Raw genomic sequence first — 23717 nt, forward strand, 5'->3', positions numbered from 1 at the left:
GAACATTTCCACCTCTTCACCGTGACAGCTGAGACATGAAGCCTTTATCTACGCTCTCTTTTAAACCACTGGAAGCCTTTAACAAGAGGAGTCCTGTTTGCGTTCTTAGCATTGGAATATACAATGAGCTTCCGACAGTGAAAATACAAGGCCCTCTCAATCCAAATACAATCCAAACTATCAACATGTTTTAGCAAGACGATACAAAACAACTTTTCAAAAGCTTCAATGTTGTTTCACCATTACACCTTACAGCTCAATAACACACCAAACGTGTTACCAATTTGGAAATTGAGACCTGGTGAGAATGTACATCCATTGGTCTTATCAGAAGACTACACTCTCCTATTGCCATTCTAGTTTGGTCGAGGGAGCAACTTCCATGTGCTGCAACAGCAAATGAAAGTTTTTCTTTAAAAAGGAGTCTTTAAAGCTTGCCAGCTGCCAAGGATTAACTAAAGAACCTCATACAACCCCACTTCTAAATGTACTCTTAAAAGAGAACACTCTCTGCACACATACATCAATATTTACCAGCCTGAACATACTGTGATACTTAGACCAACAAACCATTGGCTCAGACCAGGGGTCGGCAACCCACGTTTCTTTAAGCCCTCTACTCTGGCTCCCTTAGACAAAAATAAGAAGGAAATAAAATTAACATATTTGTAGGAATATTTATATTTTGTTGCACGGTTGAAAATATTTCGTATCTTGTATTTTGAGGTGATACTGTGACACATAAAATGTTTTTAAAAAACGGTTTTAATTAGGTCAACTAAAATATGCGTCACATCCTGCTACGGTCCCGCACCAGCGCCTTTGCTTGCAGGCGAATAACCTGACCCCGGCTCGATGAGCGAACTATGGATAAATCAAAGAAAATAAAAGTATCGGAGGAACACGGAGGGTTTAATAATGCGTGGACAGAGTTATATGCTTTCACAGCAAACGACGCTGGCTTACCGGTATGTTTGACATGTGGAGAGAAGTTATCAAAGGTGGTGCAGCCTTTACGTATCGAGGAAAAAAACGGGAGAGGAAGACAGCTGACGATCTTCAGTCATAATTCAATCAGTAAACTCTTTTTAGGGTGCAGCTATATGTTTTATTTATTTCAAAGTGGGCCCATTTGAATTATATTCATTTTCTTCAAATGTGCAGAGGACTCCCCAAGTGCTGTGTTGATTTATCTTAAAGTAGGCCTGTGTATTCTTTTTAATTCTCGTTATAAGAGTTCTTTGTTTATTATTAGAGGTAAACAGTTTTCTATAATGTAATAAATAATAAATGCAAAACAACTGTAGTTTTTGTCTATGATGTAACAATATATACAACTTTATAAGCTATCAAGCTATCAAATATGTTTTGTGGCTCCAGACAAACACAATTGGTGGAAAAGGGGGCAAAATGGCTATTTTGGTCTAAAAGGTTGCAGATCCCTGGCTCAGACAATTGTTATAGATATAATCTTTATACGAATAATCACATATGATTTATTCATGTTAAGGCACAAATACAAAGAGAAAAATCTAAATCAGACCCAACCGTTAGAGTCAACCTTTGTTCAACTGAATGACAATGATCACAATGATCTTAGGTCCTATAGCAGAAGCTGGCCAACATCAACACTTGAGGCTTGGAGAGTTGAAGACTTTGGCTGACCATTATTGTGGTTCGCTAAAGAGGATATTGGTATTATTTTTATCCTGGCAGCCATTTATCTGCTGCATCTGTTTTTCCCAACGGTCGGATAACGTCAGAGAGAGAAAGTGTTTGACGCCACGGGCAAGTTCTAAGCACACTTAGACACACAGCAGTGTTGCTGTAAGACAATTAACTTCGCTGCTTGCCTTCTCACTTTGTAACAAGAGTCAGCATCCAGCGCTGCGTCAGTGATTCCTTTCTCACACCAAACCAGAGACATAGGAAAGTCTAATGCTCATTTGGTGAACCTGGCGAAAGAAAACAAGTTTATACTTCCTTTCCCCCGGTTGCTAGGCCTCACCTGGAATGCACTTCTCTCCTGCTTTCCCAGCTCTGAGGTACCTTTTATTAACATTAATCACCCCTCCCTTTATCTAAATTGGGGGGCTGTTAATCTAAGTGTATTTTAATGGAACACTTCAGAAGCAACTCCCTCAATTACATTGACTCTTTCCAGCGTGATCCCGATTAAAAACAACCTTCCATTTAGGGCGAGGGGAACCCACAGACAAAGAGGGAACCAGAGAGGATTAGGGGAAGCTTGGTTAATCAGTTTCACCTGCCAGAGTGAAAGCACGTCCCACAGACTGCCGTTTATAAGTATAATTTACATTGGACACATGGCTCTGTTTATAAAACATTAAGCCACAATTTTACATTACGGGTACTTATCCGTAGTTTTTTTGGGGGAAAACGGCGGGCCCTCCCTGGTTGTGCGTTACTAAATGGCCTCGATGATGTCACAGGTTAAGCTCACTCGGCTTCCCAGTCACATTGAATTAATTTCCCCCTGTAACTGTAATTCACACAAACAACCGCTTACAATCAAAGACAGCGCTTTGGAAGCTGGGAGCAGAACATCTGCCTACCTCGGAGAATAAAAACAAAAGTCGGACGCAGCCAACATTTCAATGGGCTGATCCCATGGACACTAGTCTGGGTAGGCCGCTGAAGGACAGGTTTGTATTGAGTTTTGTTCGAAAGACGTGTGAAGAAAATGCGGCTATGTTTGCTAGGTTTCGTTTAGAGTCATTGGGTTTTACGAAGAAGGGCTTCACATACACACACATCTCTGTAATTTCAGAGGCTAATCACAGGCAACACATCGTTAAAACAGCTATTTTGGTTTTCAGTAAAAGTCTCAGGGTAGAGCTGAAGTGCAAGTGAACGATCAATTTACTTGAAGCAATGCATGTTTGAGGGCACTTCTGAAATACAACCGACTCCAACATTTTTTCCTTCCTTGTGTACCGCAGTATCAAAGCAAAAGGTCTGCTTATAAGACGCTCAATCCATTTCCAAATTCTAAAAGGAAACATCGTTTGCCTTGCTTTAAAAGCTAAGATTTGCATTTGATCTCGGATAAAAGCGGTCTGTACCTGGGTCCCAGCTCATCCTCACACCTCCAGGTGAATTCCCCAAAGCTCTCATAGCGCTGGTTGTAGTGGTAGAGCACGCGGTGGAGTGTGGGGGCCCCCAGGTCCATTAGAGTGTTGTAGGCCGTCTGCTGCTCCTTCCCACTGGTGTAACCATTGAACAGGTTGTAGATCTTATCTGAGATTTCTGGAAGGCCAAACACAGTCATAGGTCAACAACTTAAAGGGGCCCTATTATGCTTTTTGGGGTTTGCTCTTTCCTGTAGTGTGTTATTTAGGTTTTGTTGCATGTAATTGGTCGACAAAGTTCCCTCCAGAGGGAGTTTCTCTCCTGCACACCGCCCCCCCGCCTCCATTGGACTACTTTGTTTACTTCTGTAACATATTGACATCACTATGTTAAACTCGTGCTTCTATTGGCTTGCACTACTATTGGCAACATCTCTAAGCGGTTGATTTATCAAAAGCTAACCAATAAGAGAAGACTGGGCTCTGGTTTCAGACATAGTGTGAAAAGAGGTGCAGCAGCACAGGCAGGATGAGAACAATAAAGACACAGAATTAAAGAAATATATATCAAATAGAATATTTTCAAAAATGTGGTTGAATTTTTGCTTCCAATGGGTGATTTGGGTGAATGGGTGCATTTGTTCCCCAGGTAAGGAACTTATCCACCTGTCATGAGGCGCGTTCACACCAAGTACTTTTCCCACAAAGGTTCCTGAGAACTACGATTTAGTTGCGTTCACACCAAAAAGTCCCAGGAACTAAATTAATTATAGAGAACCTTTTTTACCCCCTTTTCAGTCCCTGCTAGAGAGCAGGGACTTTCGTGGGAGAAAAAGGTTCCTGTGTCTGATTGGCTGGGCTGAATGCAAACCACGCTGCTGGGAGTCCCAGCAGCTTCTACTGAAGCCAGTCCCTAACTCCGGGGACTTCTGGCCAGGGATTTTGGGCGGCAGTATACGCCGTGAAGTTGTTTGCGGCCTACCAGTAAACCCAAAGCAGAAGAAGAAGAAGTGACGTCAGCGGCCTCATTTTCCTAATCCACAATCCACCCCCATGAACTAATTTCCGGTGTGAACGCGATCTGTACTTAGTTCATGAGAACTAAAGAGTTCTCAGGAACCTTTGTGGGAAAAGTACTTGGTGTGAACGCGCCTATGGTTTACAATGCATATCAAATCTATCCTAAGTAGAACCTATTGTATTTCCCACCGTTATTTTATTTCCATTACATTTAAGCCAGTAGTTTTAAAATGACCTGGATGGAGCATCTTAAGCATTGACCGATTTAAATGAGCAGCAGGATCCACAGTGACTATAAATCTCAGGCTGGTACGGAGAGTGGCAAAAATATTTCAGCATTTCTTTAAAGTCAATTTCCTCATGGAATTGCAGTTTACCGTGTCCATAAACAGTGCAACTGCAGAGAGGGAAACTATCTCTCTGTGACTTTATTGCTCGCTTTATGATCTGATCTTTAACATCTGTTTTGTGAGGCCTTGAAATAAAACAGCAAAATGTCTGTCCTTCAAGTTAGCTACTCGAGTACTAAAAAAAGATGGAGCATCTCCTTTATTAAATGACTGACTAAGCCTGTACATAAATGAAGCTGTTTCAGACGTTGTTTTTCACAATCACCTCCAGCATATTTAAAGTGTTGGAACATTACATCTCTGTGAGCCACCTGTGATCACTAATAAAGATGATTCACCCCTCTTGACTCCTGCCCTTGTCTTTCCTCACCTTGTGCTTTGACGTCATCCACAGTTGGACACGGAGTTTTGATGGTGACCTCACTGGGGCTGGAGCGGCGGCCTGTGTTGTCTACTGCCCACAGCCGGAACCTAGACACATAAACACACGTGAAGCGGATTATAGAACCTGCTGCTAATTGTGAGTGATACATCGTTTGCTTCAAATCTAAATCTAAATCTGCTGTAGCAACATCACATCATCATTTCCCAGTGAGATCAAATAAAAAGGCTCCCTTTGTTTATAATGAGACTTTCACTAGTGCCAGACTGACAATAAGCACTTCTTTACAGAGCTAATAACCTGTCACTTCACTGAATGACTATCTCCACCTAGTGAGCTTCCTACAGACTGCACCCACCTGCAGCACCACAGGCTTAAAAGAGTGGCAGAGAAGACCATTGAATAAAAAAAAAGAAGGATATTTTTACTATCCGCCTGGAGATGTGTTTCTCTTATATTGCAGGTAAAGATAAAACAGTTGACTACACACATGCATAGTTCACTGAAAAAGAGAGAGACTTGGTTCGTTTCCAGCTTCAGACTCTAAACGTTTAAACATTTCCAACATGTCTTAGCGTTTTGGGCTTAACTTTTTATGCAGCTGCGGAGTATGTTTTCTGTGTCATGCTTACATAATGTGAATACTTCTCCCCCCACACAATGCATCCCCCCCCCCCACACACACACAAGGCACTGATCCAAGGCTTTGTAAGTGCTCTGTCTGTACAGAAAACATGAGGAGTGGGTTGCAGCCTGAAGGGAGAGACGTCGCCGTGGCTTGAAAGATGAATGAGCTGCCAGACAGGACGGAGAGAGTCCCGCTGATGTCAGGATTAAAAGGGCATGTGTAGTGTAGCTGCTTATCCAGCCCACATACATCCAAACTCTTGATCTTTTTTTCTCATTCTTTTCTCTTTCTCTTCCAACCCAAACTTTCCCTCTGCTTCTCCATTTCTTTCTCTTCACCCTAATCTGCCTTTTGTCTCTCAGAGATGTCCGTGTGGCTTCCCTCCTGGCAGGCTGTCTGTGAGATAAATGTCAGCATGTGCATGAGAGCATCTGGTGTGTGTATCTGTGTGTGTGCAACACATTGTTAAACTGCATACACACATAAAGACAGAATAAAGACCTATATGATTGTAGATTACATAGAGTAAACATTTCTTTATTAAACAGTTTTTATTGTATTTATCTAAAATATTTGTGGGGACTGTGAAATTAATTAATATATCAATAATGTTTTTAACACCAACCTTAAATAAAAATTACAAGAATTATCACAATTCAGATTCAACTAGCTTATATTAAACCAAAACCGTACCTTAGCCAGCCTTAAGTGTTTGATGCCAATCAGTCACAATAATGGTATGCTAAGGTCAAAGTGAAATGTTAGAGCTAGGATGGAGGCTAATAGCTACATATCTCTTATTGAATGCTTGTTGGCCCTTAGCGACTTGTCATTCACAAGGTTGCCACGCTGTAAAGAATTCACTGCTTTATCATATATTTGGAGTCCCAATTGGATAATAGCGAAGTATGTCATCTTTTCAGGCTTCTATGGAGCCCCTTCCTGAACATTTACAAAAATGAAGGTTTAGGGATTTAATTCACTCTTCAGTTGTTTTGATTCACGTTGCAAGGGCTGGTAGGTTGCTATTTGTCTTTATATAGCTCAAATGTTCATAAACCACAACATGTATGTTGCTATTTCTACATGAGTTTATAACACAAACTGTTGTAAAGTAACTTTGATGGAGCTTCTGTACTTCCCACTGCTTACTTTGTACCAACTTTGGCTAGACTAAACACCTCAAAGCATCATAAATGTTGCTAACTACAGCTACTATTTGTTAGTACAAGTTGTTTGTGCAGGGTATATGCAGGAATCCTGAAGTCAAATTTAATACCTTTTAAGACCTTTTTTAAGACCCTTTCCATACATTTTAAGACCTCATCGCCACTTTGAGTTCTAACCGGTTACATTGGCAACACACTTTACCTCACATTTACTATATTGATTGAAAGATAGCAAAACTAAACAGAGTGCAGACAGACTACTGAAGCCTCCTCTCCACATGAACTTCAACCTCTCTGTGAAGGTCAGGTTTAATGCAGTATGCTGCTTTGTTGCTTCTGTACTCTGTGCTCTTTCATTCCAGTAAAACTCCTCAGAAACCAGTATTTGACCAATAAACAAAACAATTGACAAAACTTTGAACTATGAAATATGTTAAAGTTTGGTGAGCTTCAGCGGGGTAATGCCATATGGGCTCCCTCACAAATACCCAGGGGTTAAATTGGGCTGGGGCTGTCCGGGGCTAAGCCCTGGCACATAGGACGATGCTCTGACGTCATCACCCTCACACATTTGTCATATGTTTACAAAAAAGGATATATAGGCTATGTTAAGACTTTTCTCGTTCTTAATATAGACTATATTTAGGGTCTATATGTGTTGACTTTACTTTAAAATAGCAGATCTCTGTGACCGGATATAGTTTGGCTTAGACCCCGGCCCCGAGGACGCATACGGTAAAACGCATACGCAAGCGCAAAAAAGGCTTCCGTTCACACGCATTCGATTCATTAACGTGTCCGTTCACACTAGATCGCTGGAAATGCTGGAAACGATGTAGTACATATGTCAGGCCTGTAAATGGCGCTGCTGCCGCCCGAAATACACCAAAAGCAGCGAAGAAGACCCCGGAGCATGGTTGCCATGGTTGCCCTTCTGTTTATTCTCCGCGGTGGGCGGCGTGTTCTCCTGCTGTATCTCTCAGGTAGTCCACCAGCAGATGAAAAACACCCACCTCTCCGCCTCTTCCGAGGAACGAGGGGACCGTGCGGCTGAGTTTCCGTAAAGAAAATGTTCCGCCGGTCAACATGTCCATTAAAGTTTAAATCTTCCGTACAAAATTAGAAGAGTGCCGGTCAGAGGTCTTCTTTGTTATTTATTGAGCTTTAAAACAAATTGATAACGACTCTGTTCTCTGTATAATAATATAATATTATTTAATAAACGGTGGCTGCCTCTCCTTTCCTCCCCCTCTTCTGACAGCCCAGCAGCAGCAGGAGACGTGGGGAGAGGGAGGCGGGCTATTTCATCGTTATCAGAAAATGATCATAACGGGCTTACACACGGAGCCGTTGGACCCCCAGAGCGTTGCGTATGCCGGTCTACCCACCTTGGGACCCGTTACCGTAGTCGTTTAGTTCCCCCCCCCCCACACACAGAGCGGAGCAAGGCAACGAAACTTAAAATAATAAGCAGCATTTTACGGCGCGCTATGCATGGGGCCGCCTTAGGGGGTTTCCCGACATGTCGTTTCAGTAAATTAAAGGGTGTTTCATGTTGTCGTTGCTGTGAACCTTCTTAATACCTTGGAAAATGCCGTTTAATACTTTTTAATAGCCTTAATTTTCGCTAAATTGATTTATCAACTTTTAATACTTTTTAAGACCCCGCGGACACCCTGTTGTGGCAAATAAAGCATTTTTCATTCCTATTATAATTACTACTAATCTCATAGTATACTATCTTTGCAGTAAGTATACCAAATCAGCATGGTTAACCGTTTCATTATGACAGGAAATGATACAATTTGTGCAACGTAAGACGTCAATAAAACTATGACTTTGAATGACGCTAACAATTAAACAACACTGAGAGAAAAGCTAATATTTTTCCAAAGATTATTTCTTGTTTGTTCTTTCTGGAGCTGTCTCACCACATTTGCAATTACTCTAATCTTTTCCAGCTGTGAATGGCTTCTCCATGTCCAATGGGCAATGCATTGTGGGACAATTGTTTTCACCAGCAGCATACTCAAAAATGAAAGTTTTTCAGTCAGAATAGTGGATTTTGTGAGGACACCTAATTCAATTACATTTTTTTTATTGGAATTGTGAACATAATCCATATTAAAGGTCACCTATTATGCAACATCCACTTTTGTATGTATTTTATACATAAATATGTGTCCCCTCTGTGTAAAGAGATTCTAAACATTTTAGGAAAAAAGCCCCCCTCTCTTTTTGTCCTGATCCATTTATATAAAAACCTGTCTGAAATTGAGCTGATAAGATTTTGGTCACTTTATGATGTCATAAGGATTTTTTGGCTTCTTACCATGTAACCATTAGCCAATCACCATCCAAGGTAACACCCCCCACCTTATCACCTGAATCTCCTCCTATACCCCTTTCACACCAACGCGGTTCCAGGGCCGGTTCGGAGCTGGAGCTTGAAAATCACCGGTTTTTCCTGATCACAACTAAGCTCCGGAATCCGGTTCGTTTCAAGCACCAAAAAGTTATCGGTCTAGAAAGCAAGCCCCGCATACGTCACGCTTACGTTGGAGGCTGGGGCAGGGGCGAGATCAACCTGTAACAACAACAAAAAGCCTAACTCTGTGTAATGTTGTTTTTATAGGCAATCATTTAAGCTTTGTTAGTTCCAGTTTTAATATGTGCAATAAGTTCATTTCAATACGTTTTGCAATAAACATTGAACCAGTCCGGCCCTCGACTAGTACAGATTAATTTTTTATTTGTTTTGCCCACTGTGTAACTGTGTAAGAACTTTTGAATGTAGCATGTAACTACTGTAGAGTTGGTAGTAAAGTTTCTTCCATTTCGCTTCGACAGAGCAAAACGAGTAGCGCTTCAATACAATCGGCCATTGTTGTTGTTGTCGATGTGAGGGGTTTCCGCGCGGTTTGGCTTTATGAAGCAGGCACGCAAACGATGACGCAATGACGCAGCATCAGTCGGGCTCTGAGCAGTGTGAACAGAGCGGGATGATTAAAAGCAACACGATCATCGAACCGACACAGTCCCCCGTTGTTGTTGTGAGCACCGTTGGGGAGAAAATCAGCGACGTAAACGGTGACGTCATGACGCAGCAGCGGCAGCACCAGTCGGGCTCTGGGCGGTGTGAACAAAACAGGGGCGGAAAAGAAAAAACGGTTCTGAACCGGAAAAGCTCTAGCATGGAGCTAGAACGGGAACCGCGTTGGTGTGAAAGGGACATCAGAGGGACGTGGGGAGGGGCACCTTATTTTCACCTAAAGCAACAGACACAGATTCAGCACTTTTGAAACAGGGCTGAAACAGAGGGGTTTATGGGATGCTGTTTGGTATTTCGAGCCAAACCCTTCAGAGACATGTTTTGTATATATCAGAGACATATCATATATTGATGAAAAATAGGATAATAGGGGACCTTTAAAAATGTGCATAGGATTGGTACATTGTTTAGAAATCAAACTGTGCAAATCACACTGCTCAGAGCCCGACTGGTGCTGCGTCATTGCGTCATTGCGTCATCGTTTGCGTGCCTGCTTCATAAAGCCAAACCGCGCGGAAACCCCTCACATCGACAACAACAACAATGGCCGATTGTATTGAAGCGCTACTCGTTTTGCTCTGTCGAAGCGAAATGGAAGAAATGGGTCGACTTTACTACCAACTTTACAGTAGTTACATGCTACATTCAAAAGTTCTTACACAGTTACACAGTGGGCAAAAAAATAAAATAATTAATCTATACTAGTCGAGGGCCGGACTGGTTCAATGTTTATTGCAAAACGTATTGAAATGAACTTATTGCACATATTAAAACTGGAACTAACAAAGCTTAAATGATTGCCTATAAAAACAACATTACACAGAGTTAGGCTTTTTGTTGTTGTTACAGGTTGATCTCGCCCCTGCCCCAGCCTCCAACGTAAGCGTGACGTATGCGGGGCTTGCTTTCTAGACCGACAACTTTTTGGTGCTTGAAACGAACCGGATTCCGGAGCTTAGGTGTGATCAGGAAAAACCGGTGATTTTCAAGCTCCAGCTCCGAACCGGCCCTGGAACCGCGTTGGTGTGAAAGGGGTATAGGAGGAGATTCAGGTGATAAGGTGGGGGGTGTTACCTTGGATGGTGATTGGCTAATGGTTACATGGTAAGAAGCCAAAAAATCCTTATGACATCATAAAGTGACCAAAATCTTATCAGCTCAATTTCAGACAGGTTTTTATATAAATTGTGCAAAATAAAAAAGGCAAAATGTGCTTTATCTTAACATCTGACAGTGAGAGTGAGATCTGGTTCCCAAATCAGTTTAGTTTCCCGGTTGTTTAGTCGTTTTTTTTTAAGCATGACAAATAGAAAGTGACTTACATGTAGGTGGTGTCCGGCTCTAGGCAGCGGATGATCATGCTGATGGAGGAGGACAGGAGGTCGGGGATGTCCCCTAACATCACACAAGGAGACCTGGCCCCAGACAAGATGTCATCGACAAAGCTCAAAAGGGTTTCTGCAGAAGGGAGAAAGACACATTTGTGTTCAGAAGTCATCATTCAACCAACGATTTCACTCCCATTTGATTCATGGACAGTACAGTTTGAGATGAGACTACTGGAAATGTAATGATTACTGTATACATGTTTCTACTGTATAGGTTTTGTCCCAATAACAATGTTTGATTTCTTCTTTAAATAAGGAAGAACTTGTGTTTAAAAAAAATGCATTCATTCAAAACTCCTGGGTTGACTTGACAACAGTACACTTATCAGTTTTACAGGATCTTATAAAATCAGAAGGTTGAGCAAATGTAAACGTGGTGCATGATTTAGTGAATTTAAACAATTTTTTTTTTGGTACTTTGAGGTAACATGAGGGCAGCTCTGCTGAACCTCCCTCAGGCTTAATAAAATATATACGGTACAGGGATAACTCACTGCTGAACTGTAAACAGACATCTTAACAAAATGTAGAACTTATGCTTAGCTCCACCACAACACACGCTTTCAGGACAGTATGTACCTGTAGGGCCTGTCTATGAAAGTGAAACAATTAGGTGCTGTTTAACAGAGCTCTGGTGCTGATTTTTATTTATTTTTTAAGGGTAGGGAATCTGCCAACCATTAGTGAACCCTGTGAACCCCCACTGATGTCAACATGTGTGACAACAACGGGAAAGAAACTCCCTCTGGAGGGAACTTTTGGATTTTAGCCTTTGCTGACCATTTACATGCACACAAACCGCTACCACTTTACAATAAGACTACCCTTATAAAGGGTTTACGAATAGTTTGTAATTCATGTATTAATTAGGTTGTGAACACTTTATAAATCATTAATAAGCTTTTATAAGACATGAGATAAACAGGGCAACTGTGACCGGTTGCTTGCCAAATAGTGAGCCCACATGTATCTGTACTGCTAAGCCTTATATTGGCTACCTAGCTTACTTCGTCTTCTTCATCAGCCAGCATCCTTGGTATCTGTTGTTCACTGAGTTGATTCTCGCTAAGTAGCCAATATAAGGCTTAGTCATCTTGCCAAATAGTCAATCTTGTAGTTACAGGCTGCAGCCAGTTATTTAAAAATATTTCAACGATATGGCATTATGGCATTTACGGCGCAAACGTGTTTTTTTTCCACTGATGTTTGCCTTAAAAGCATTCCTTGCTGGCAATAGGTGAACTACCCTGGGGAGTCCCAGCATCATAACAATAACTAAAACAATTCCATCCCTTCATATTGATCAATACATACAAGCTTGTGTTTCTTGCTAATAGTGCAGATTCCTAAGAAAATGTGTAAAAAAACCTCCTTGGCACATTATTTAACTTTGTCAATAACAACACCAACAACAGCTGCAAGCAAACTACAGACATCCCCAGATGTAGAGGAACAGTCTGACATGTTTGGCAGCCAGGGCATCACAGTGATGGTCGACACAATCCAGACCACCGCTCACTCAACAGGTGCAATGATTTCATGCTTTGTTAATAAACAATGTTGCCTGTCCCATGTGTTTTGGTGTGTCCTCTTTGTTAGGGCACCCACTCTTTGGAACAACCTTCACAAGGAGGTCAGCCTGGCAAGCTCTTTATATTTTTGAACTCCCTCAAAAACGATTTAATTTTATAATAGTGTTTTCACACAGCCTATGGCCTAAAGCTTTCCCTTTTTTATATGTTATATTATTATTATTTGTTCTCATTACACTAGTTCGGATATGTAGAATCACTGACTTAAAAAAAAAAGAATGTAATCATTGTTTTATTGCTCTTTGATTAATAATTAAAGATTGATTATTTATAACATGTATCACAAATATAATCAAATGCAAAATAGTCATAATAATATATCTGTAAAATAAAATAAATATTAGCTGTTAAATCTTAACTGTGACATTTTGAATGCATTATTTTTCTGGGTAATGGAGTATTTTCAATCTTGTGTTACTATACTTAAGATAAGATAATACTTTATTTATCCCGAAGGAAATTGTTGTGCCAGTTACAAAAATACAATAAACACAGCAGCATAATAGTAAAACTGTACACTAAAAGTGCAATAAAAAGAACAATTACATATCTACAGGAAACATGACACATAGACAGTCACATAATGAATGTAAATATTACCAGTGTTTAGTAGTGCAAAAAAATATACGTAATTGCACGTTATCATAGCACATTATCAATAATAATAATAATAATATTGCAATATATATACTTAAGTTCAATGTGTGGATGGGTACAGTAGATACCTACCAATAAACCCCTGAATCTGGGAAAACACCTGTATCCACCTCAGACTCTCACATGGGAAAGAAGCAACCCCTTTGACCCCCCCTCCCCCTCCTCCGCTTCACGGCCATTTTCCTGCTGCCCAGGCTGCTGGTGAAACATGCAGCGAGCGATGTTTTCCCAGCTGGCAGTGAGTACGTCAAAAGGGCATTTGGCCACCGAGTTGTGTTTCACCGTAAGGGGAAAAACCCTCTGCTTGGAAAAGCCAAGTCTCTGTGTGTGTGTGTGTGTGTGTGTGTGTGTGTGTGCGTGCGTGTGTGTGTGTGTAAAGGTGTGTGAAGTGATGGCTGCTCTGAGGTGGTCATCTGTGACCCTCCGCTATACAAGCAGTGCCTGTCTGTGTGTGTTTATACTCCATGTGTGTGAAGTGATGGGCGCACTCGAGGTGGTCACCTGTCCCTTTCCTCTACAAGAGCTTTCCCTCACCATAAGCCTGTGCATGTGTGTAAATACGTGTATGTGTGAGTGATGGATGCTCCGCGGTGGTCACCTATGTCTTCCCTGTGGACGCCGGCCCGTGTCACCAGCTAGTAAACAGCAGGCCAAATGCCACGGAGTCATGAAGACAGAGAGAGACGTAGAGCTTGAGGGTATAAAGAAAAGGTGCGCAGCAGCTGTCAGAGCGAGGTGTTTACCCAGCGTGAGAGACTGACACACGAGTGAAATATATAAACAGAGCCGGAGATGTAAATGAAAAGTGACATTGTGAGGCTTTGCACCACTTAGCATATTAATTGCAAAAAACGGTCGGAATGTCTGTCTAGCGTGTAAAGAGGCGTAGAAAAAGGAAACAGTGTTTAAACTCTCGCTGGAGAAGGCTGTGTGGAAATATGCTGAATAATTCTCTCAGTATCTAATGGGTTGAGCTCTAAAAGGCAAATTGCGACTAACATGAATCTTTGCATATAGCTCTGTCTTAACAAGATAAGCTATTCAGTTTGGCTATGCAAATATAACAAACTGTATTTTGCACACAACTTTCCCATACTGGAGGCCTACTTGAGCATACTTAAAGCTCTTGTAAAAACAATATTGTTTTTTTTCAATCTATTATTTTAACAAACTCAATGATGTTTGTGGTCAGAAATAGAGGGGAAAACAACACGGAGCTATTTATAATTAGTTTTATTTTCTGAGAGCAAAAAAGGACGGTAAAGAGGCCATATTATGCTTTCGTGTAGTGTGTTAAATAGCTTTCAATGAATATCAATGGTCTGCAAAGGCTAAAATCCCAAAAGTTCACCCCAGAGGGAATTTCTCACCGTCATATCCAACCGCCCCCCGCCCCAATTGGACTGCTTTGTTTATCACAATGTAACACTCAAGGTCTGGTTTCGGACAGAGGGTGGAAAGAGGTTCTGCAGCAGCGGCAGGATGAGAAACATGTTAAAGCTAAAGTAAAGGCACAAAATACAATACAACAATACAAATATGAACAGAACATTAGCATAATACAGTAAGTGATCTTTCAACAATTTTCCTATGATTGCTTTTCTGTCACGTCTCGCTGCCTTTTCTTTAAAGTCACCTTGTGACCAATGCACCATAACATTTAGTTTTTTATGAAAACGGCTTTAATGAGTGAAATGGCTGTGCTGTATTTCTTCTTTATATTGAACTCAACCAATCTTATACTTCACTGATATTTAACATGACCCATACAGTACAGCAGGAGCATTTTCTAAACACGTGCCCCTATAAAAACACATATGTCCTTCATAAATACTTTCTAGTTGTTTAGGCCATGAGTTCTGTTTCTGTTAAGGTCTACCTTATGAACATGCCTTATGAATGACATTTGTTATCCGTAGGGCAATTAGATCATAAGGGGCTTTTTTAAGAGGGGGCTTAAAGAGACAGGTGCTTAAACTATGGGTGAAAACCGGTGAAAACAGGTTTATTGGGATGAACTTCATGAGAAAAATAACACTTTAACATTAAAGCCAGTAATCATGTTCTTGTAGAAACATAATATATCCCCTTCAAGTTGTGTTGATTTGGAAAACTGTTGACCAAGATGATATGCTTACCCTAACCCTAAATTGTTCCCCAGATCTTAACATTGCACAGTTCAAGTACAAATCAACTACGATTTGGTATCATTGACTGAATTAAATTATAATCCAACACAAACTGGTGTAAACATCTGTCACACTTTACAGACTCTTACAAATTTGACCTCCTTGTTTTATCCTGACCGCAGCTTTTCTTTAGCTCTTTTTGACATACAATACTTGTGTGTTCAGATATTTAACAAGTAAAACTTTTGGTTCCCAGATTGATGACGAAAGCTATCAAACAAATCCAACATGTTGATACACAGGGATTTGCATACTGTAATGAAAACCTATTATATTGTGTTATTGAATTGTTTTTCACGTTTGGCCTCACCACAATCACTGATGTTAAGGCACATATTTTGCCATTGGCAGGCATGAATGTACTTTGAATATAAAGGTGTTAGCCACAGATGGGTGATCCATTCTCACAACACTGGCTGCTCTTAACCCCAAACCACCTTCCTTAATGTTGTAAAGTGTGCAGGAGGAGGAAACTGGCTTAATACTGATTATTAACAAGCCTTTGCTCATAGTCATGCTCATTAAAACACAGCAATGTTGCACATGTGGATGCTTGAAATCGCCTTTGGATCACTTTAGACTTCGGTGGGCTAAGACACATACTGTTATTACTCTGTGTGCTTTAGAGCTGCCATGCATTCCTCATCTGTCCAATCTTTCCTTTCAATACAAATCATTCCTGGCAATTACATCTGATAACTACCTGATGTATCAAAAAGTTGTGAGGTACCCCGCTGTGCAATGTCATGTTGAGGCTTGCTTTATGTGGGTGGCCCGCTGGATTTAAAAACAGAATGTACCCCTAACTTGAATAAAATAAATATCTAAGGCGAAGTACGTAACGTAGTGAACACGGTGTGCTGCCATGGTATTTATTGACATGACTCAAGACCAGGTGAATGCAAAAACCCTACATAGCAACAATTGTTTCTCTAGTGCGTTGATTGACATCTTTTGAAATAAAGAAAATCCTTATTCTGGAATGGAATAAGAGCAAATCTTCACATTTAATGGCTGCTGAATTGGCCGGCTTGTGACAGGCATGAATTTGTGGATTTATAAGAAAGCAGCATGTGAAATATTTTTGAATTTGTGAGGATTAATTTTTTTACAATAAATCCTGGGATTATTTTTCATAATAATCTGCAGCCAACTAGTTTCCTTGTGTTATCATGATGCCCATTCTTCATATATATATTGATTTATTAAATTGATTAACGGCCGCTAAAGTACAGAAAAGGTTTTACAGAAAATGTTTTACGCAATTATCCTCTATCAAATTCTTTACATTATAGAAAAAACCGGAAAGAAACATGATAGAGAAACATGTCTTTTATATAAAATATATTATTGATTGTGGGAAAAAAGCAGCTAAATAACTTTGAGTCAAATATCAAAAAATTGCATACCAGATTATTTATCCCAAGTGGCTCTTTGAGCAGCTCTATTTTGAATATCATACTGAAATGTATTTCCATTTACAGTAGTTGGTGTTACAGGCAGTTCTTCACCTTCAGAGCAACAGGATCCTGCATCTCATTTCTAAACTCATAGGCCAGCGGACTCCTGCGGATTGACGTTCATAGACTGTTAAGGTTCAGTTCAGTTGGGAACTGTTGTAAATCTGTCTTTTTAGTGAAATCAGTAAATCAGTTTCAGGCAGGATATTCAAGCGTGATAGAGCCTGGTTAAGCAGCAAAAATGTCAGGAGGCACTACAGGAGATACCATTAATGTGTAACTACAAGTATGATACTTAAATAGACATTTCATTTTACAGCTATAGTACATATCAATTTCTTTCACAGACTTTAAACCTACACATATTTAGGAAATAAGACAAATATCAGTGACATTTCACACACATGGATATAGTCAGGAATTAATTTTGGGTAACACTTTATATTAAGGTACACAAATTCACCATCAACTAGTTGTTAATTAACATGCATATTAGCAGTATATTGGCTGTTTAATAGTCATTATAAAACACTCATTAATGCTTATTCTACATGACCATATTCTACAAGCAGAGTTGGGTGTAACGCGTGACAAAGTAACAAAGTAAGGCGTTACTGTAATAATAATACTTTTGTCAGTAACGGAGTAGTGTAACGCATATAATTCAGTAATCATACAGTTATTAACATTGCCCGACATGTGTTACTTCGTTACTTTTATAAAATCAGTAATCACACTACAGTTAGCCTACTATAATAAAGAATTACTAGATTCTCCCAGAGCCGTGGATCCTCCCTTTGACAGACAAGAGGGATTTCCGCCTCAGGTTTATATTTACGTAACATTTGCGCGACTTGTGCATCCACATGCAGTGCATAAACATTGGCCGAGTCAACAGCGATAACTTTCGAGGGGTGGAGGTATGCCCATTATTTTTGAATTCTTCCGAAGAAAAGACAGGAATGTTACGGTGAGGTGCAACGGTGTACGGTGAGTACACAGGCCAGAAGGTGCTTCTGGCCTGTGTCCAGGCCACTGAAGCTTTTATCCACTGCTGCAAACACAACGTCAAACCTCAATAAGCACCTGCAAAGATAACATGCTAACGTGAAGCTAATAGCTAAGGAGGACCTCCTAATCCGGAGTGAGGATGTAGACAGGGCCGCCCTAAACCCCCAGGAAGTGCGCCGGACTCAGATGAAAATATTTGTGGTGGCCAAACGGCGGTACTACACTTCCGTTTGGTTGCCAGGCCTGGAAACACTTTTTCCCATTGTATTACATGGGGAAAGAGTGGTCTGTAAATCGTTGGATAATTTTTTTTAAACTAAATAAACTACCCAGTATGAACATGTATAGCCCTTATTAAAAACATTCGTTCCTCAAGTTGTAAAAATGTGCTAATAACATTATTGTGAGAGTTATTTCCCTCTGCATTATGAACGCGCATCTTACCCACGGGACCGCGCCAAGCACGTTCTTGTTACGTGTTCAGCATGGTCCTGACCAATCAGAGTACACTGTGCTCACAGGGAGGTTGGGGGCTGGGGCTACAACGAGCCGTTAAAGGCAGAGTGAAATTCAGTGAATACAATACACGTAGTTTACAGAGATGCTGTATGAGAAACCAATGTGAGTTGCGTTTTACCCATGGATGCACAATAAGAACGGACCCATATCGTCTTACTGCCATCCCACGGAGCTGTAATAATGGATATATTGCACATGTTTGCTGTAATTCATTATTATACTACATGGGCTTTATGATTAAATATTGTACCGTAAATGTTGTATTAAATAAAGTTACTATTACCAACGTTAGATTAACGTCCCTGTAGCTTCTTATTGCACTAAGAAGCTTATTGCACTGTATATATATATATATATATATATATATATGTGGGGGCCGGGACTCGATTAAAACAATTTATCTAATTAATTAGAGGTTTTGTAATTAATTAATTGAAATTAATCACATTTTTAATCACATATAAATATTTGACCTGAGAACAGTGAGAAGATGTCAATAAAGTGTGCCGTCACACAGAGGTAATTTGAATTGCTTACCGAGGTCCAATGATCCCCAGTCAGGGCAACACATTCGGCTTTCTCCAATAAATTCCCTTTATCTTCCTTTTCATTGTCATAAAGCTGCTGGATTCTTTTTGTCACTGTCTTTCTGCATGGCAGCTCATATGTTGTGTCAGACGATGCAATCTGCAGTAGCTTTTGCAGCCCCTTATCTTCTACCACTCCAAGTGGTCTACAGTCGAGTGCAATCCAGTGAGCTGGTTATTTTTTCAGACGTGGACTTATCCTGGCCCTGAAACCAGTCATCTGGTTGAGTTTGGGTTGGGTGTGGGTCATACTTGTCAACCCTCCCGATTTTCGCGGGAGACTCCCGATTTCATTGCCCTCTCCCGGTTTCCTCCCGGGGACATATTTCTCCCGCATTTCTCCCGATTTCTGACAAAATCAGATTTACACACGACTGTTTCCACTCGGACTTTAATACAGCTACACCATTGTTTGGTTTCCATGGTAACACGTCTCTTTAGTAGCGCGCGCAACTCAAAGTCTGAGAGGATGAGGCAGATATTCACAGAAAACAGAACGAGAATCGACAACTACTCTACTCTCTGCTCACTCCTTTCCTATAAAATGCAGGTCCAGTCCAAACATATGCTCCATCAAGGACGGTGCTACAGGCCGCAAGGCAGTGCACTTACAACTACAATAAGCATGTTAATGTTAATCTAACAGCTCTGGCGATCCACTAGCACCGGCCCTAATATATGTGTAATATATATGTGCGAAGAACATGTTCCCTATTTTAAAGTGAAGTCTTGTTCATAACAAGGGCGCCGGAAGCAGGGGGGCCAGGGGGCCATTGGCCCCCCCACTTTTCAGCCCTGCCCCACATTTTCGCAGCAGCAGATGCCGCGGAAAACTGTACAAATCCCGTTTCAATAATTCCCCTCTACTCTAAAGTCGCATCTAAAACGCGATCTGATCTAGCTGTGTACATTTTGTTATTTTTGATTGTTATATTCAGTCTCACTAGCTTCAGGCATGTTTGAAGCTTGTAAAGGGAAGATGACAGCTCTCACTCGCCACTCTGCTGTTCCTCAGCGCCGCTCCCCCTCCCTCCCGCTGAAATTATGAATGTAAGGTGTATAGTAATCATAGATAACACGGCAGGGTCCGTTACAGTTTGTTTTTATCTGATTTCAAATAAGCAAAGTCTTGGCTTTCAGTACATTAAACTTGTTTCGGCAAATTCAGATGATAAATAGGCCTACAACTTTGAAGCTTGTAACGGAATAATTACAAGCGGAGAACGGAGTGATTTAACGTCACTGCAGGCATAACAACAGCCGGTGTTTCTCGTGAGTCTTTTCCCCGGGAAACAAACACAATACACACAAACGCAAAAATACACAAACACACACGTATATACACGCGGCGCGGAACACTGTACAAATCCCGTTTCAATAATTCCCCTCTACTCTAAAGTCGCATCTAAAACGCGATCTGATCTAGCTGTGTATATTTTGTTATTTTGTATTGTTATATATATTCAATCTCATTAGCTACACGCATTTTTTAAGCTTGTAAAGGGAAGACCACAGCTCGCCTCTCACTGGCCACTCTGCTCTTCCGCAGCGCCGCTCCCCCTCCCTCCCGCTGAAATTATGAATGTAAGGCATAGTAATCATAGATAACACGGCAGGGTCCGTTACAGTTCGTTTTCATCTGATTTCAAATAAACAAAGTCTTGGCTTTCAGAATATTAAACTTGTTTCGGCAAATGCAGATGATAAATACAGGTTTGAAGTTTGTAATGGCATAATTACAAGCGGAGAACTGAGTAATTTAACGTCACAACAGGCATAACAACAGCCGGTGTTTCCCGTGAGTGCAGTAATCCAAACGAAAATATCTTCCCTCCGTAGTATTTTTGATCATTTGCTCCGCTAATAATCAATCAGATCGATGGATTCCAGAGAAGAGAAACACTTTAAAGGCCTTTTTCTCAAAACGATGACTCTGTAACAGTCATTATATAATGTGACATATTTTGCTTAATATTTGGAGTACAAAAACAATCCTGATCTCATTAGAAAGCTAGGAATCAAAATGTGTCTTCGGGTCAATGCGAACGATTTCGATGGAGCAGGTCACTTTGCATTAGGTAAAATAAAGCAGGCAGACATAACAGGAAGAATATGTACATTTTAACCCAATCAAATAGGACATTGTCACACCATTCAAATGTATCCATGTAAATTACAACCAATAAAAAAGCTTAGATTTGTTTATTTGTTACGTTGTTAACCTAGAGATATAAAGAATATATACACTTGCAAACATGTCAGAAGAACCAGCGCAGAAGAAAACTAAATACGGTCAATCTAAACTTAAATTTAACAACTGGAAGGTCACATCCCTGACTACCACATCTCCGGAGGCTGGACCTTCTTCAAACAGCGAAGCCAGATGAACCCAAAAGCAGCAGCTCTAGTCTGCGGCCGCAGAAACTGTCAAAACCGCCGCCGACCCCACCGCCGCCGTTGTTGAACCGAAACAGGCTGGTTCCAACTGCATGGAGGTTTGCTGTCGGGACATTGAGGCGGTTAAAGCTGTACAGCTAACTATCAGAAAAAAGGAGACCGCTAGTAGATTATTTGGGCAAAGAGAAGGTACTTCAACGCAGAATGGTACAAAAACAGAGTGGTTAATTCTTTGCAAAACCACTAAACGATAGTGATAAATTGCGATGTTAACAACCTCATGATAACCTCTTTTTTTTTTTTACTTAGGATCATACCTGTGTTTAGTCTAGAAAAAGGTGAATGTGTGCATTTTATTATAAAATTGTGTATATTTACAGACTGTTGCAAACACTAAGAAGCTTATAAACATCAGGTTTAAAACTAAGAGCTTTACAAAAAAGTAACACAATTAAAGATGTTTGGAGTTTTATTTGAGTTATTCATTTACATTTTTTGTCAAAGAGATGCTGATTTGAAACCGTTGTAGCCGTTACGGCATTTCCTGTTTCTGCCGGAGAGAGGGGAGTTTGTCCCAAAGCTTGCCGCTGTATTTACTCCCTCCATCTGACAGGAGGGAGCCTCATGTGTCACTCCACGGAGTTCACTCCGTCACGGAGGGGGAGTGTCTAGGGCGTAGTTTGGGATTGGGCCATACACACGCACTTTTTTTGGCCCCCCCAATTCTAAAATGAATCCGGCGCGCCTGGTTCATAACCAATAAGCTAGTAGTTTGACTCTAATTGACCTGAACAGGTTCCCTATTCTAAAGTTGCCTCCTCTTCACACTTTGTTAATACATTATAGCACACAACTACTGAAATTAACCTCAACAGTACATGAACAAAGTAGGCACAAGTTGAAATATCTGTTTTATTAATGAACCACTAAAGAGAGGTTCAGACACATGCACATGTTAAGTTTCTCCAAGGCTGAGAACACATATACTTTATACATATACTACTTTTCAATGAAAACTGATATTTAACAGAGTGTATGTATTTGTGATCATATTGTGTGACCTGCTTTTTTGTACTTACACAATAGGTGTACTGTTCTCTCTATGTGTTGTAGTGTCTCAGTGTGAACATCTAGTTCAAAATCCCGTCAGGAACCCCACCACTAGTGTGCCCTTGAGTAAGGCACTTAGCCCTTAGTTACTCCAGGGAGAATGTCTGTGTAATCGGTAATTGTAAGTCGCTTTGGATAAAAGCGTCAGCTAAATGAAATGTAATGTAAATTAAACAGCCAGCCAAACTCTTTTGAGAGCCATGGAATGAGCAGCCATGCTCCTTTAATAGGCAGGCGCTTTCACACCGGAGCAGGGACTTTTGAGAAAAAGGTTCCAATTTCTGATTGGCTGGGCGAATTGCAAACCACGCCCGTAACACTCTGAGAGGTTTTTGTGAAGCCGCCATTGTATTTGCTTGCATTAGCATTATTAGCATTAGCCCATCGCACCAATGGACTAACTTATGGCAACACAAAAGGAAACATGGGAGCGGTGGAGTGATGAGGAGGTGTCGGCACTTCTTGCGATTTACTGGGAAGGCTTGAGTAGAAGCTGCTGGGAAGACTCCCAGCAGCTTCTACTGAAGCTTCTACTGAAGCCAGTCCCCAACTCCGGGGACTTCCGGCCGGGGACTTTGGGAGGCAGTATATGCCGTGAAGTTGTTTGATGCCTGCCAGTAAACCCAAAGCAGAAGAAGAAGAAGTGACGTCAGCGGCTCCCTCAGGGACTTGTTCCGGTGTGAACGTGATTTACTAGATAGTTCCAGGAAATAAAAGTTCCGGGGAAAAGTTCCGGGAACTATTCCTGTGAAAGTGCCTAATTCACTTATTTGCAGTCCACCTCAAATGGTGTGAAAACTATAAAAAAAGAAGTTACAAGGCACTTAATGATCTCATACAAGCAAGTGCAACAGATTAACACATAGGACCGCTAAGTGTAAACAAGGTAAATATAGCTAATGTTAGCTGTGCAATAATCATGTATACAGGCTAGTATTGCTAATGCTAGTGTGTATGCTAATGCTAGCACATTTTCTCATTGGGTTTAAACATCTCCAAATGTCATCGCATAAACACTGTTAGAGCCACAATGAAGTCAAAGTTATTATTTAGATTCATAATTTGATAAATGAATTAATGATAGAAAATGATTTATATTGCCATGGTGAATATC

General features: G+C 40.7%; 1 protein-coding gene across 10 annotated transcripts in view; it reads right to left on the reverse strand.

Annotated features, from left to right (window-relative positions):
- Positions 1–23717, reverse strand: part of astn1 (astrotactin 1) — a 474928-nt gene that overhangs the window by 15795 nt on the left and 435416 nt on the right. For all 10 annotated transcript variants that reach the window (XM_079652095.1, XM_079652090.1, XM_079652093.1 and 7 more), the window contains 3 exons: positions 11016–11151; positions 4833–4933; positions 3087–3270 (listed from right to left, as the gene is read on the reverse strand). In XM_079652095.1, coding sequence (XP_079508221.1) covers positions 3087–3270; positions 4833–4933; positions 11016–11151 — 421 coding nt within the window. The remainder of the gene's footprint in view (positions 1–3086; positions 3271–4832; positions 4934–11015; positions 11152–23717) is intronic.

The sequence above is a fragment of the Notothenia rossii genome (genome assembly GCF_949606895.1).
Source record: "Notothenia rossii genome assembly, chromosome: 9".
Taxonomy (NCBI): Eukaryota; Metazoa; Chordata; class Actinopteri; order Perciformes; family Nototheniidae; genus Notothenia; species Notothenia rossii.